This window comes from Lethenteron reissneri, chromosome 21, assembly GCF_015708825.2.
Source record: "Lethenteron reissneri isolate LAM-NWPU_2019-01 chromosome 21, ASM1570882v1, whole genome shotgun sequence".
NCBI classification, from domain to species: domain Eukaryota; kingdom Metazoa; phylum Chordata; class Hyperoartia; order Petromyzontiformes; family Petromyzontidae; genus Lethenteron; species Lethenteron reissneri.
In genome coordinates this window covers 8,295,685-8,312,918 of record NC_083799.1, presented here as the reverse complement: position 1 = coordinate 8,312,918, position 17,234 = coordinate 8,295,685, and the positions used below count along the sequence as shown (strand labels likewise).

Sequence of the window (17,234 nt, the reverse complement as noted above, 5' to 3'; positions counted from 1 at the left end):
CTTTACAGTAGCAGCTTTCCAGAATAAGAAGAAAATACGAAATACTGTAGTATTACATCAGTAAAAAAGCAAGATAATGCATGTCTTTTTATATGTATTTATGAAGTGGCAAATTTTTTCCTTTGGAATCAAGGCAACCATTAATCACTTGGAGGATTATGAAACAGATACCACATTGTGGGAAGTGAACATAGGTCATCTCGTGTGTGGACTTGACCCCACCATAGAAATGTGGACCTTTTACCACAGCCTTCGGCCGACATATGTACTGTATATAAGGCGCATGTTTGTGGCTTACTTGGAAGAAATCCTGGAATGCCTTTATCAGTGAAAAAAACATAAATATACATGAAGTACTGTACTGTATATAATGTCAACATAAATGTTGCCATTTATGTTGACATTCAGCGTAGAGCGCTGGCATTGTCTTGCCTATTCAATACATTTGCGGTTTGTCACTCAAAAGTAAAAAGTTGTGGGTTGCCTTGGTGCTGTATCGCCACCTCGTGGTGATAACTAGTGCTGAATAGTTAAATTATCAAAGTTGTGAGTTTGATTCATTATTGGTTTATTTTGAATTAGATCATGTAAAATGTGTCGTAAGCCCTCCCCCACCGGACATTTTCAACTGATAGAAGTGTCACGTGATGAAAAAACGTACCAAATGTATTGCTGCTTCAGCAACACCACAACATTTAAATGGCAACGACGTTTCGCTGGAGATTATGTTCAGCATTATCAGGTTGTTAACAAGAGCTCAGATCGACACACATCTTTACAAGGCCTTACCCAAAAAACCCCAATCATGATCATAATATTGGTCGTAAAAGCCTGTGGGAGTTTACTAGTTAACCTTCCATAAAGTTATTTTTATTGAATTAGTTATTAGTTGACAGTTCATGTTTTCCATTCCTGTGTTAGAAGAAGAGTGTACACACTTTTAAACTTCTGAGCGCCATGCCAGTATTTTCACACATTTTATTCTGACAGGTGACACAATCTTGATTAAACATGCATATTCACTGCAACGAATGTTACGTTTATAATAATAAGACACCAATCACATAAATTACGCTGCAATTATTGTTAAACATAATTTAAATTGTTATATTTTAATGATAAGTTGCATGTATCACTAGTTTATTAATATAGCTGGAAATTAGGGAATACAGTGGGCAATACATTCCTTAGTTGCAGAGCATTGTGAGAATGCCAATAATTGTATTGATAAAATGTTATTTTTTCATTTTTTCAGACTGCTTTGTACAACTGTGTCAATCGCAATGAGAGTAAGTGCTGCTAACCACATATCTGAGTCTGTCTCTTCACTTTTAAACGCAGCAGTAAATGCATGTACATCATCAACCATACTCTTATATTTTGTATGTGGAAGATTTCCATTCCCATCCTCCATGAATTACCTGCGGTTAGAATCTGGACAAGTTAGGGGAATGCTGTAAAATCGTGGTAAGCCTTATAAAAAAGCTTAACTTAAGATGCATATTGTTTCAAAATTGCTAAACTGACAGTGATTACTGATTATATTGCAATTATAGGAGTGTAGCATTATATTGAAAACTATACTTGTAGTGTAATCAGTAATTAGCGAGGTACATAAAATAACCCATCTTAACGATGGTAATTGATTGGTTCCATGAAACCGGTCGTTAATTGATTTTGTCGTTAAGCGAGTATAGGAAAAACATGTTAAAGGATTAATTCATTCCGACAGGATATAAATTTACGCTTTTCACCCAAAAACGTTATTTATAATATTTAAACAATGGATATTAATACATAAATATACGAACAAATGTATAAACACATTATTAAAAGAAACATGGGAAATCAATGCATTAATTAATATGTACTGGACCTACAACAGCCCGTCGTTAACAGGGGAATGGTTGGTAAGCGAATACATTGAGCTCGATTGAGGCACTACACATTGGGCTCTATAGAGGCCCGTCTTTAAGCGATTAGTCATTAACAAAGGTGGTCGTTAAGAGGGGTTTTACTGTTGTTAATGCACTGCGCTATGAACGTGACCTCAAGTTCAATTGTCGGCCATGGCTAACATCAGTGGGGAGTGATATTTGAACCGGTCCAACCCACACTCACCAGAATGAAGTATAGTTAAACAACCCCATTTACCGATACGGTGTAAGGAACACCTCCATCCATTACTATGATTGGAAATGAATTAGTATCTGCTGAAACCTAAAGTAAAATTCACAGAACTGAAAGTACTGTACACACATATCAATAGACACAATCGGGTTAACCCAAAATGAGTAGTGTAAATAAAATGTATTGTTTATGGATGCATTCCATCTTTGTGCACATTGAGACCACAAATCTTATTCCAGGAAAACCTGCGTTATGTAAAAAAAACACATACGGCATTAGAAAACAGCTGCAAGAAACATCAATGCCAATTGTAAAGCCTTATTCTGCACGAGACGTAAGTTAAACATCTATGAAAAAAGAGCTTCAGAGCTCATCGGATTCCTCCAGTTCTGATTTATGATAAAAAGAAACGCGCGTGCCGCTTCCTCCGCGTGCAGTGGGCTCCTTGTGCTGCAGCCACGCGGGGCGCCACACCAACTGCCGGGAGTACTGCCAGGCCATCTTCCGCACAGACTCGGCACCAACTCCCAACCAGATCCGCACGGTCGAGAACTACTGCAGTGTCGCGAGCCCCGCGGTCGTGCGCTGCTTCGACAACTACACACAGTCCTACCCCGCGCGCAACCCCCTCGACAGTGAGTACGCATGGCTTCCGTCCACCTGGAATGAATGAACGCCGGCAAAAGGGATTGAACAACTCGGACGTCCAGAATAAACAACTCATTCGGGTTTCAAACGTCACACTTATTGGCTCTGACATCCCTTAAAGATGCTGGTGTGTCATCAACCGTATCAAAACACAATTAGACCGATGCGCACGTCTCTTTTATGAAATTAAACATTTAAGACGCAAGCCACAGTGCGATTGTGGCCGTGTAACCCAAACGATGGATCATATAGTGACCCGCTGTAGTCTGTGCTCCTTCAGAGGAGTAACAAAACTACATGAACTCTAACTCCTGCCTGAAGACCTCTCGTCGCGTGGCTTATCAGACCTCGACATTGCCATTGAGCTCCTGAGCATATTTCCATATGGAAGAATATAACGAACGAATGCCTGATTGTCCGGTGTGATACAGCATTATCTTTGCAAGCGAAACACCGTGATGGAAAGCATTCATTGGGTGCGTAACCAGCTCATTCAGGTCTGCCAGTGAGTTCCTGTTAAATATCCAACACATCGTGTTGTCGAATTGCTGCATTACGAACCCGGCAACACGAGTCCAATTCACAGTCCCGTCCAACACCGGTGATGATTATCTGAACCGGTCCCGGGTCTCCCCTAGGTCGACTGAGCCTTAACTCAGTACCCGATGCGGTGCGTGTATATAAAACATCAGCACTGGTGGAAACAAAGGTGGGCGGGTTTGTTGCTGGGCACCCACCCCCGTGTGTGCTGGTGCCGGCCTTCATAGGTGCTCGCTAACAATACTTGCCCCTACAGTCTACGGCTCTACGGGGGTCCTTGGTCTTTGTATTGGCTACCAGTCAAGTATCAGGTGATCGATAAGATCCTGCTACTGACCTACAAGGCACCCCATAGGTTAGCCCCGCAATATTTGCAGAAACGGATCCATATTTATTCTCCAACCAGGTCTCAGAGATTTTAAGATCACCTTTTAATTATGCCGAGGTCAAGGCTCGTGTCCTGGAGTAATCACCCCTTTTGCCAGTGCAGCTCCCAGGCTTTGGAATGCTTTTCATGTACAAAGAAGATATTCAGAGTCGTTTATAGCTATTTAAGTCGGTCTTGAAAACTCACTTCTTTAAAATGGGCCTTTACCCCCCCCTCGCTCCCGCCTAGTTCTTTCCGTTGACCCTGCAGGTTCTGGTTATACCCCACTTTCCATGCGCAGTGGCGCATCGGGCATCTACGGACGAAAGGCACCTCTTCACAATCGTAAATTATCCATAATGAAGGTTTTTTCCCCAAGACACCAGTGTGCTGTACTAGTAACGAATTTGCAAGTTCTGTTCACGTGACAAACCTTATGAATTGGCTGTGTCGGGTGGTGACGGGTTTAGCGACACATGTATATTTACGCAATGTAACCCCCCCACCCAAAAAAAACTCTATTATGGATGATATTGGTCGTGAAAGCCTACTACGTGTTTAAACAAACGTAAATGACGAACGACCGCTGTTGACTGTGCGCGCGCACGAAGGCCTCCACTGCTGCGAGCGCGCGGCGGACTCGAAGTGCGAGGCGGCATGCCGCCGTGTGCTCGTCACCATCGCGTCGGAGCAGGAGATGGTGGAGGGCCTCATCGAGGGCTGCGGCCGGCAGCCTCTGCCACAGGACCCGCTCTGGCAGTGCTTTCTGGAGGGCGCCGACACGGGGGGCGGCCGGCGGCGTGCGGGCGGCGGCGGCGGTGCGCAGGACGCGGCCTCCTCACCCACGGGCCTGGATGGAGCCAAGCTGCAGTGCTGCTCGCGAGCCAATTCCCCGCACTGCAGGTGGTTGGCTCGCGTGAAACCCACGAGGGCCGGCTTGCATTCCTAAAAAGCGTTCGCCGAAGCGCCTCGGCAGTGACGCAAAGCGTCTCGCATCACCGCTTTTCATCTTAACCGTTCCAATGTCCTGCAGTAGGTTTGTTAAGGTGGACCCCCACCCACAACTACCTCGTGGCAGCTGTTCCCGTTTGGTGCCAGGTGATCGGCAACACCGTTTGTCAATCCACTGCGTGAATGGGGTCTCTCCTTGCCATGCTGCTCACGTGGGTTTATACCAGGGGTCGGCCACTAAAATAACAAAAAGAGACATTTAACGAAAACATCTAATTCGGTACAAAACTCAATAATTCAAGAGCCACAATGCATGTGAATACATTCTCACATTACGTCACGAAGCACTCCGTAAAGAGCCGCACGTGGCCCCCGAGCTGCAGGTTCCCGACCCTCGGTTTAGACCAGCGGTCGGGAACCTGTGGCTCGCGAGCCATATATGGCTCTTCCGGTGACGGCATATGGCTCCCAGACAATTTTGAGTTGAAAAAAATAATAATAAAAAAATAAAAATAAAATCAGTTTGGAACTGATTTTAAAATACTTGTGATATTGCTTAATAATACTGTGTCATTTTAAAGTAAACAGAAATTAGTTTTGAAGATACAATTTCTCGGGTCACGGGTCCCGTGACCAGAAGTCACATTAAAAGTAAGACATATTTAATTTATTATACGTTAAAAATACTATATGGCTCTCAATGAAATATATTTAGAAATATTTGGCTTTTATGGCTCTCCCAGTCAAAAAGGTACCCGACCCCTGGTCTAGACCATACTTTGTGTGTATGTTGAACTTCTTTCGCACCATACGTAGTCAACCGTGCCATGCTGGGCAGTGTAGGTTAGTGAAAGTGGGCATTTGACTTCCACTGCCCTCTATTGTCCACCATGCAGCTCCGCAGGCCGATGGGAACCTGCTTTTGAAAGGTGGTTACCCATCCAAGAGATTATCCAGGCTCAAATCCAACTTAGCTTCCAATATCTGATGAGATCAGAAGATAAGTTTGGTCGTATGAGAGTGACAAATGTTGGTTATTGGAAAAGTGGGTTGCTTTGGGTTTCCAATGTTTTCCTTGTGATATACAATTTCCCCCCACAGTACGTAACGATGCATCAATTTATCTATTAAAATATATCACGCATCAAGTGCGTGATAATCGTTTTCTTTTGTTTTATTAGCACTGTATATGTTGCACATGATAGGCCATCGCAGCCACCGGAAGAGCTACGAATCCCACAATGTTGTATATATGGAATTGATTTTTGAATTGAATTGCGGCCGCCGAATCGTGACACTCTAATAGGGAGGAGCACGAGTCGCTACGTGCATCGTTGCGATTATTCGACCCAGTGCTGTTCACTAATTTATGAGAGGGGGGACACCTTCGCCGATAAAACATCATCAGTGTGAGTGCCACCACACCCGCCTGCCAAGGGGGTGTTTTTACCATTCGTGTATTGTCGGGGGGCTGCACGTCAGGGGCCGCACTAAAGGTCACCAGGGTGTCGCCAGTGGCCCGAGAGCCTTGCAATGAGGAAAAACTGCATTATACCACAGTAAAGTAAACCTGATAAAGAGAATATCGCAGTTACTGTTATTTCTGTTCTATATTCGGGCAATGGGTGGCACCATTTCCCCACAGCAAAGGGAAGACACAGCCAGCAGAGTGGTCTGGCAGAGTTCGTATTGTTTGCTCTTTGTGTTTGGTTTTCCTTTTTTAGTCAGCACACTGAACATGACCAATGTTTGTTTTTTTTGTGCAGTGCTGCGTTGATGTATGATCTGGCTGGTTCGTGCTGTGGCAGAGCACCAAAAAGCTAGGGGTTCAGCACATCATCCTTCGGAGGTCAATACAAGTAGTACCTTGTCCTCAAATCCAAGGGGGGTCAATTAGGGCAGAGGGAGCCTCAAAGGGCACCTCATCTGGAATTTTGCTCAGACCGTCCAAAAACCTTTCAGTGGCTCTGCTTAAATCATTATGGAGATGCTTGCTATTTCCAGCGATAGTCCTGACAAAGTAGTGGAAATTGCAAAATCCTGTAAGAAGGAACAATTTTATTCATGGTACATGCACTGTTGACTTTCCACAAATACTGTATTGAAAACATTGACTCTTTGTGACATTGTTTATGACATCAACCACCAATTATATGAAACATGTCAATGCCTCAATGCAGCAGTAGATCACATTATTGAACCCAAGTGGCATATGGGACCAGTTTTCTCTCTAATTTGTTTTTGGGTTGTGAGCCTTTTATAGGTGTTTTCAGAATGTGCAGGGAATTGTTGGACATCGTGCCGAACAACACATGGTACAACCTGAAAACACATGGGCGCTACACATCACAACCGCAAAAACCTACGTGGCTGCATATAGCACAAAAGCAGAAGGCCACGTGGCTGATAGAATGCGTTAAAAAATGCGTATTTTCTACGTGGAGAGAAAAATGTGGGAATGAGCAGTAGTATAAGACAGTCTAGTTCTCTCCTCTGATACCGGAAAAATTAAGGCCTTGATATTTGAGCCGATCGCCCATTCTCCCTTGCTTACTGGCATATTTGTGTGTCGCCTCCCCCCCCCCCCCGTCTCTCTTGCTGTGGTTCAGGGATCTATGCGTTGGACTCTTCAGCATGAGCTGGGGTAGTGCCCAGAGCTGGCAGGAGTTTGAGCGGGAGTGTGAGTACCGACTCCAGGAGCCATCCATGATGGGCTGCCTTGCGGACGTGCGAGAGCCGTGCCAGCTGGGCTGTCGGGACCTCAACTACTGCACCAACTTTAACAACAGGTGTGTGTGTGTGCTTAAAGCAAATCCTTAGACAGCCCAATGGTTAGTTGTTTTTGTGCGTGGGATCTATATCTAGGAATATGACCACTGCAGGCAGTGGCAGTTCATGATTTCTGTTTGTGGGGGCTACAAGCTTCATCTCGGGTTTTTACAGTCTCAGGTGGCATGCACAGGTGGATTTAGGAATGGCTTCGTATGTGCTTGCTTTGCTAAATAAGCATGTACAGTCCATGCAGCTTCTCAGACGCCCAGTACTGGTGCATTCATTTCTGGTGCGTAATTATCATCCACTTTGAAGTTGATTGTAGCTTCCAAAATTGGACCTATTTTTTATTTAAATTGATATATGTCATACGCATAGTATAAATGGATACACCACAGTTAGTCGATTGGCAGATCGTTGTGTGGTGGGGCGATGCAGTGGTATTCATTTTGACCTCTTCCAAGACATCTGGTCAGTGTGGAAGAGTAGGAAAAAATTCCTTCTACAGGAGCTTTCTCGAGCTCCATCTAAAGGAGGCCCTTCTACCAGTAGCGACTAGAGCGAGCGATTGCAGGGCTGCACCTTTACCCTTTGCCACCTGTCATACATCCAGTTTCAGCACATTACATGAAACATTTTGGACGTGCATCATATCCGAGCGCTATTCAGGTTCAATCGTGCTCAGGTTGCAAAGTTTGTAGTGTGCGTCCTTTTCGGTGTGTTGCCTTTTTTGGCTACATCTCTCTCTTTCGTTGACTACCGGCCATAATTCCTCCTTCTCGAGTCTTGCCCAAACGTTTCTTAACAATCAACGTCATGTCTCTGACTCACGTATGTTCTTCGATCAATTTGTTCCACTCTGCCTCTCAGTGTAATATCAAGCATTTACCACTCCACGCTTATTTTGTACGCTTTCGCTCCATTTTGTCATTGTTTAAGTTTCTGACCTCATAACAACTCGCTGTGCTTGTTGGTCACCCACCTAAGAAACATCCTGACATGATCCAGCAGTAAAGCATTCACCGCTTGTTGTAGAGGTTAATGGTTTGGATGCAGCGGCCACCCTGGTTATTATTGCGGATGCATTAACCATAAAAAATACATACCGTCTGCTTCAAAATTCCCATGATATCATTCGCAAGAGAAGGCCATTGTGACCTCGCATTATGGTCCAAATTTGTAAACTTTGAAAACGTACCTGCAAATTGCTCAATTGGGATTGCACATAGCAAATATCGCCCCCTACTGTGAAAAACTTTGCGGGACCCTTCTGAAAAAGTCAAGAGCTTCAGTGAGGCTTTCCCAGCTGAAATAATCCCTTGCTGATCTTTCAAGATTTGAAAAGGTCAGGCGTCTTCTAGGTGACTTGATCAAAGGCCAATCGGCAATAATCTGAAAAAATGACAACTAGTTGACTCACTAGTTTATAGATAAAAGCCATGCTATGCAATACATTATTCTCACAAAGAAGGCGTGCGACCCTGGCAGGCCGACGGAGCTGTTCCGTGGATGCAACGCGCAGGCTGACCAGGGTGCACTCAATGACATCCGCCTGTGGGAGCGCGGCACCATCCAGATGCCCTTCCTCATCATTCCCGTCAAGGACATTCGCCGCTGCCAGCCCGAAACGTGGAAGGCCATCGCATGTGTGCTGCAGATCAAGCCGTGCCTCGGTAGCTCTCCTGTTGCCATCATATGCAGGTGGGGAACTCTTGCGGCGGCACAGGAAGCACCGCCACGCACCCCTTCCCAAATAAACAATGTGATGAGCTGTCTGGTTCATTTATATGTATGTAATGCGGTGTGAGTGGACTAGTGGCCACGGGAAGTAATGACAGGGGAGTCAGACTACAGTGCGAATGCACTAGTGGCCACGGGAGGTAATGACAGGGGTATCAGTTGTGAGTGTTAAGAGACTGATGGCTACGGGAATGTTTGAGAAGGGAGCATAGTCAGGTAACGGAAGAGGACGGTAGAGTCTGCCGGTGGAGCGAGTGTCCTGAGTTAGCGAGAAGGTTCGGGAAGGGGGGCGTGGCCTCGGTTGGTATATAAGGGGATGCACGGGAGACTCAGGGTCGTTGCAGTGGGGTCTCCGCCTAATGTCAAGTGAACTTGTCTTCAATAAAGTGCCATCTCAAGAAATGTGTGTCAACTCATTACATATGTATATTTGTTCTCTATGTTCATGAAACATGTGTCGAATTGTGCATGTAAGAAATTATGCAATGTCAAGTTTATGGAAATATTTTGTTTTTGCTAATGAAACAGAACAAATGATAAACAATCAAAGAGATAGCGAGTTAAAAAATAATAATGTTAGGATATAATCATAACCCCAAATTTTTATAATTCATCGAATCTCTGGGGGGAGTGAATGATTACACACCGAACATTAAACTGTTATTAGAAACTAGCCTTTTGCCCGTCCAAGGACGGGTGTATTTCAGTAAATCTGAAACTTGCAAGTGAAAAGCAGATCACGACGTGATATTCATTGCCTCAATTCGTGTGCAATTTGTAAGGCCGCGGTGACACAGACTTATTTCATTTAAAGGTTATAATCCTTTGTTCATCATGACGTCCTTTTTACTTCTATGTCTCAATAGCGTTATTGAGATCGCGTGAAGTTCAAGTTCATGTATTTGGTATAGCCCTGTGAGCCATTCGGCTCTTGAATCGGGTGCAACCGCAACAAACAAAAAACAAAAACGTGAACAAAAAAACTTCTTAAAGTGAATATGTGACTGAGTGCAAACAGAAAATCTAAGAAAAGACAGCAAAATATTGCAGAAAAAACACCGTACACCAACGCTGTGTGCAAAAATCCCAGTGGGATGCAAGTCAAACAACAACAACAACAAGACAACTTAGATTAAGGCCATCAGTCTAACTCTGTACTACAGCAAAAAACATGGCTAAACCAATACACTTTTCGAAATCACCAAAATAAAGCCATGAAAGCAATGAAACAGTGATCATAGGAACTCGGAAAAACCGAGGCAACTTATTTTACTAAGCAGGATGTTGTGGTCTACTGTATCAAAAGCTTTGGACAAGTCAAGAAAAAGACAGGCGCAGTACTGCTTATTATCAAGGCTACTGTAAATGTGATTCAGAGAGTCTAATGCTGCAGATGTGGTGCTGTATTTTTTTCGGAACCCAGATTGTTTTAGATGTAATATATTGTTGGCGGACAGGAAACTGCTAATTTGGTAGTGAAAATTTTTTCATCAACGGGGACAAAATTGAGATAGGTCCGTAGTTATTTGGATCATCTTTAGGGCCCCCTTTGTGAAGTGGACGAACATAGGAATGTTTCCATTCCAGAGGAACTGATGCTTCTTTGATAGACAGGTTGAAAATATGGACTATAGGTTTGTATATTAGGTGACCAACAGTTAGTAGAGCAAAGACAGGAATACTATCTGCTCCGGTAGAGGAGGACCCTTTGAGGTAGGACAGTTGTTTCAGAACATTACTTTCGTGGATTGGCTGAAAACTAAATTCGTTTAATGTTTGGATAGGGGTGTAGGAATTTGCATGAGCAGGGGTGACTCCCAATACATTATCAAATAGGGTACCAGCTTCAGAAAAATGAAGGTTAAAATTGTCAACTATTTTTTGGGGATCTGAAAAATATTCCCCATTTCGGTTAAGCTCAACGGGCAGATTATCTGTTTTGGATACCTTTTCGATACATTTGATTGTTTTCCAGAAAGTCCTGGCATTTCCATGTGATTCAAGGAGAGTGGAAGAAAAGTAGTCATTTTTTGCATGCCGTATTTTTTTGACGCATCTATTACTTAAAATCCTGTATTCTAGCCAGTCATTGACCTAATTACTTTTCTGAGCACATGCCCACCCCTTGTCCCTAGTTTTCATGAGCTTTGTAATCAAAGGATCAAACCATGGTGGCCTTTAGTTTTAAATTAACCAACGGAGCATGTTTGTTAAGAATTTGGAGAAACGTTTACCTGAAAGTCTCCCAAGCCGTAGTCAGGTTTGGGATATCACAGACCTTGTCAATATCCAAGTGAAGCACATCATTAGTAAATGCCTGATTGCTGAAGTGTCTCATGGAGTGCTTCTCAACCAATTTAGGGGGGGGCTTTCGGTCTGGCTGATGATCTCACCCCAAAAATGAAGGAGTGATCACTAAGGTTATTACCCAGAACACCAGTCAGTGCGAAATTGTGAGGGGCATTTGTCAATAGGACGTCAAGCAGAGATGACTGTCCCGGATTTTTTTGTTTGGGTCTTGTGGGGACATTTATTAATTGAAACAGGTTAAATTCATCTGCAAAATTTGTGGCCACGGCCAGCGCGTTTAGCCAATTCCAATTTAGATCACCCACTAAGACTTTCACCTTTAGGGAGGCCCCCAAGAAGCTCTCTCAGTGCAGATGCAGCTTCAACATCTGTCCCACTAGGCGGTCTATAGCAGCACACTACCAATATCTGTTTATTTTTAGGGAGAGTTATTCTGAGAGCCAGACCTTCAAAGCAACATTTTTTAAACAAGGAGTGAGCTGGTGAACATGCAATAGTATTACGAACATAGATGGCAATTCCACCTCCTTTAGATCCTCGGTCAAGCCGAAAAAGGTTGTAGTTGTCAATCGTAATCTGCAAGTCATTGACGGCAGGGGTGAGAAATGTTTCTGTTAGGCAAAAAATGTCCGGGTCTAGATTTGCTACTTCTAGTTTTAGTTGACTTAATTTAATTACAAGCTCTCTGATGTTGACGTGTAGAACACCAAAACCTTTTCTGCCAGAAAAGTCTACAGAATTAAATGAGTTCTTTACATTTGACAGTGGTGCACAAGCACATATAGCAACACAAATATAAACACACTAGCCTTTTGCCCATCCAAGGACGGGTGTATTTCAGTAAATCTGAAATTTGCAAGCGAAAAGCAGACCGCGACGTGATATTAATTGCATCAATTCGTGTGCAATTTGTAAGGCCGCGGTGACACAGACTTATTTAATTTAAAGGTTATAATCCCTTATTCTTAGGTTTTTTCGGTAAAGTCACGTAGGTAAAACATCAAAATTAATAAAAATAAAATAAAATAAAGATCACGACGTGGTGATCTTTATTTATAAAAATAAAATAAAGATCACGACGTCGTGATCTTTATTTTATTTTATTTTTTTTATTAATTTTGATGTTTTACCTACGTGACTTTACCGAAAAAACCTAAGAATATGAATCTTTGCAGTCACGAAAGCTTCAAATCTAGAATTATAATCCCTTCTTCATCATGACGTCCTTTTTACGTTGATGTCTCAATAGCGCTACAGAAATCACGTGACGTGAGGGTTCTGTCTTTGTAGTGAGGGTTGTAAGTTGACGCTGAGGAGGGGGAGGAGGCGCCTCGCCCCCCCATGTGGAGTGACGTCACCCGCTAATTATTATTAATGGCGGGGGGGGGTGTCCATTTGGAAGACGTCATCTCTTCACGATTATTAATGAGCGGGGCTCTTCGATGTGTAGTGACGTCATCTGCTCATGATTATTAATGAGGGGGGGGTGCTGCATGTGTAGTGACGTCACCCGCTCATGATTATTAATGAGGGGGGGGGAGTCTATGCATAGAACGTCACCTGTTCATGATTATTAAGGAGGGGGGCTGGCCGACGTGGAGTTACGTCACGCGCGGGACACACAGACATTCTTGGCTCATTATAGTAGTAAATTCCAAACAATTCTGTCATTAAAGATGCCACGTAAATATGATGATGATGCAATTTCAGAAAAAGAATCATGAGTGCAGCTTTGGTCGTTGTACTGTCATTGATGTTCATGCTGGTAGCTGATGTGGTCATTATGTGTATGTATGTTGAACTTCTTTTGCACCGCACATAGTCAACCATGCTAATCGGAGGTGCGAAATGTGTATGATCATGGACAGGTCTGACTGTGTGGACATCTTGGAGCAGTGTGGGGACATGGACCGCTTTCCTGCCGGACACTCGGCTGACACAATCTGCGACATCCTCTCGCCCACAGATGAGCCGGAACAATGTATCCCTCTCTCACGCTACCTTAGTAAGTTTCACATTCATGCATCTTGTCACGAGTGGCTTGCATACTTTGTACTGGGCAGCGATTACACCACCAAGCTTAAGATAAACTGGTCAGAATAGGCATTGACGTAGCGTGTGTTGGCATAGGCTCAGGTGCAAGGAATAAATCTGGCCCTTCTGTCAAATTTCCCCTGACATGGTGTATCCCAGAAGTTATACTGCCTACGCATTCAATAGCTGTGTCACTGGGAATAGGTACCAGTGGCCTACTTTTATAAAAGATATGTAAATGTACCATTTTGTTAGTCTACTGCTGGATGAGGGTCCCCAATTGCATGCGGATCATTTGGGATATTTCACCATACTGCCAATATTTCTGTATGTTGATTCATGCAGTTTGGTGAAGGTGTGGAGCATAGATGTGGGAGCATAGAGTAGTACAACAGTGAATTTTGCTCTACTATGTAGCCCTGCAGTCTATAAAAACGTGCTGTGAATGTATGTTCAACTTCTTTCGTACCGTACATAACCAACAACACACATACAATCACATGCAACACAGCACTGTAGATGTGCTGTGCCGCATGTGATTGTATGTGTGCGTTCATTGAGACGCGAACAGCTCATTAATTCTATCATGCCGCGATCAATGCACCGAGTATGCCTGTCTTTCTTACTTTGATTCTATCTGTAGTGCCCTATTTAATTTCATAGCGTTCAGAATTAGGTTCATATTGGTAGTTATATATATTTAAAAAAATCTCTCAGAAGAAATTTTCCAAACAAACATGGTAGAGATCTTTCAGTGGTAGAAGGCATTTTCAGGAGGAGGTCTTTGAGAGGAGGATTTATGAAAGAGGCCATGAGAGGTGGGGGACGCCATCTTGTCAGGATCGAGATAGGCATCTTTATGTAGTCTGGGGTGCGTTGCTCCCATTCTCAACACGTTAATTGTGATCAGGAGTTCACAAGGACTGTTCTATAACCCAGAGATACATGTTAGTAGAAAACGGTGATTACTTTAGAGCCACTAGTAAATATGTCGAGAGCGCTGTGGCAGATTTGTGAAGTATGGGAGGTCGAATGCCTCATGCAACCTTCTTCTTGCCTGGAACTGCATGGTGGGCTGGAGCTCGATATGATTCTGACACCTGTGAGCCCTTCTACCTCTGCAACTGTGGCCCAACGTAAATAATTTATCAGATGATTTGAATTCAGATATAAGTTCAACTGATTGTATGATGGCTCGGCAAAGAGAGACGACCGGATTGCCAGGCAAATAGGCAGTTAATGGTTGTATATATTGTCATTTTTTTAATTAAATATAAAAATTTATATTCTATGGTTCTTTTGGTGAAGTCACATAGATAGAACAATAATAACAAAATAATAAAAATTAAAATAAAGTGAATACAAAAATAATAAAATATCACGACGTTTCGATCGCAACACAAGCGGTCGTCATCAGGAACAGGGAGGTTAGCCCCTGAGGGCAAGCTGCTTATAAAGGTTTAGAGATGGGCGGGGCAGCTAATGTTAATGTAGGAGAGGGCCCCGACCCCGGCAGTAGGTCTACACCAATCAAAGCATTGCACCTCACTCTACAGACTCACACTGCTGACGGTGGAGGTGGACAAGAAAACACAAATCATGTTATGACCCAAAGAGGTTGATGACATCTTTCCAATGATTGCTAAGTTTAAAACCGTCGTCTCGGTTAAAATTGTGTCTGTGTCTGTATATATGGATGGCTCTGTGAACGAATCTTTTTTGATAGCCAGTCGGCTTGCAAAGTACCATCGTCTTAGAGAAATACATTTCAGGTGAGCCAGCCGTAATGATTAAAGTAATGATCAGCCACGGCAGAAGTATTGGTCCTGCCGTGTTTCAGATTTGCCTTATGTTTACGAACACGGTCTGAGACATGTTGTTTGGTTTCCCCAATGTAACTGCTGCCGCAGATACAACTTAGTTTCTAGACGCCGGGATATTGCATGTCAGGAATCTTGTCCTTCACAGATGGGATCAGATCACGAATTTTATGCACTGTGTTAAATCGGACCTGGATCTTGTGTTTGTTCAAGATTTAGGACATATTTTTGGTTATCCCTGCTATGTAAGGTAAGGTGACGGTTTTGATTGGATCTTCAGATGGCTCCTTCCTCACGGTTGGAGTGGTGGCTTTGCGGATTGTGTAGTCAAAATATCCATTCGCCTTGAGAGCCTGGTGTACGTGTTTGAGTTCACTGGTCAGGTGTTCATGGTCGGAGATACGTTGAGTTCTTTGGTGTAGCGTTTTATGAGGGGATTCTTTTGGGATGGATGGTGGTGGGAATCAGGTTTTAGGTAGGCGTCAGTATGGCTCACTGTTCATAAACTCTTGGAAGTGCTTGCACAAATGATAGTAACATCTCATCCTGTGTTCTTGGAATCAGTATGCACTGCTGTATGTAAAGCAGGTACCACCACAGCAGTATGCACTGATGTAATCATAGCAGGTACCACCACAGTCGGTATGCACTGTTGTAGTGAAAGCAGGTACCAACACGGTCTGTATGCAGTGCTGTAGTGAAATCAATGCAATACATAATGCAATGCAATACATAATTTGCATGGTGGCATCACAACAGTGTCCCAGATGTGTGTGTTGCAATTAAGCTTGTCTCAAGTGAGCCCGGTGTGCGTGTGTGTGGTTTTGCACGTGTGTGCGCTTTCTTGTGCTGTGGTCACGCAGCCCCAGGATCCATCAACAACGGTGGTGGCGGCAGCAGTGGCGGTGGGGGCAAAGGTTGGGGGCCGGGGGGGTCTGACAGTGGTGGGGTCTTGTCTGGAGTCAGCTCTGAGGAGGTGGTCCACCCGTGCAACCCCAACCCGTGTCCCACGAGTCACCTGTGTGAGGTGAACCGCAAGGGCTGCACGCCGGGTCAGGACTGTCTGCCCTACCTGTGCGTACCAGGTGAGAGGCTGTAGACACAGTGGCTGATGAGGCCTGTGAGTGGTTGATTCAGTTTTAATCTACGTAAAATGAAGATTAAGTAAATGGTTTACTTGCAGGCATTTGTGGTCAAGTGGGCACCTGAGTCATGAGCCCTTGACGAGTAAAGAACAGCAAATATTTCAACTATTGTGCGTGTACATTTTCAATGCTTATTTTCGCAAACGTGTAACGACTCCAGGAGACACTGCTCTTGTGATGATTCTTTATTGAAGACACGTTCACTTGACAGGCGAAGACCCTGACTCCAAAACCAGCCTCGAGCCTCTCCTCTCGACCCCTTTTTCTTCCCAGCATGGCCATCCCTTGACCCTTGGCCACGTCCCTTCTCTCGAACCCTCTAAATTGCTCTCAGTCCCTGATCTCCACCTGCCCCCTTCTATCACTTGGCCACAACCCCTATTCTCGATCCTTCTCGTAGACTCCAGATCGTTCACCTGTCTGTCCCTTAACCTGATATTACCCCCTATGGCCCCTAGTCTCTCTCCATGCTAATTCCCTTGTCATTACCCCCCGTGCCTACTATGTCAATTAACCTGTCATTACCCCTTGTGGCCCCTAGTCTCTTCCTTTGCTAATTCCCCTGTCATTATCCCCTGTGACCGCTAGTCCCCTGTACTGTCTTTACACATGTTAAAACCACCTCCTGGTTAATTTGCTGACAAAGAACGGAGATTTACCTGTAAAAAAAACAAATAATATGACTAAATTATCATTTATCAGAATACAAAAAAAAATCTCAATTTTCACCGGCATTGCGTATAAATAATGAGTGGTACTTTTTATACTGTCATCGAA

At 43.8% G+C, this 17,234-nt stretch overlaps 1 protein-coding gene across 1 annotated transcript in view; it reads left to right on the top strand.

Moving 5' to 3' along the window:
- RECK (reversion inducing cysteine rich protein with kazal motifs) overlaps positions 1-17,234 on the top strand; it is a 115,615-nt gene that overhangs the window by 80,667 nt on the left and 17,714 nt on the right. Inside the window, exons 8-14 of the mRNA XM_061555681.1 lie at positions 1,256-1,289; positions 2,568-2,765; positions 4,297-4,588; positions 7,246-7,425; positions 8,897-9,109; positions 13,327-13,463; positions 16,176-16,397. Of these exons, the coding sequence (XP_061411665.1) occupies positions 1,256-1,289; positions 2,568-2,765; positions 4,297-4,588; positions 7,246-7,425; positions 8,897-9,109; positions 13,327-13,463; positions 16,176-16,397 (1,276 nt within the window). The remainder of the gene's footprint in view (positions 1-1,255; positions 1,290-2,567; positions 2,766-4,296; positions 4,589-7,245; positions 7,426-8,896; positions 9,110-13,326; positions 13,464-16,175; positions 16,398-17,234) is intronic.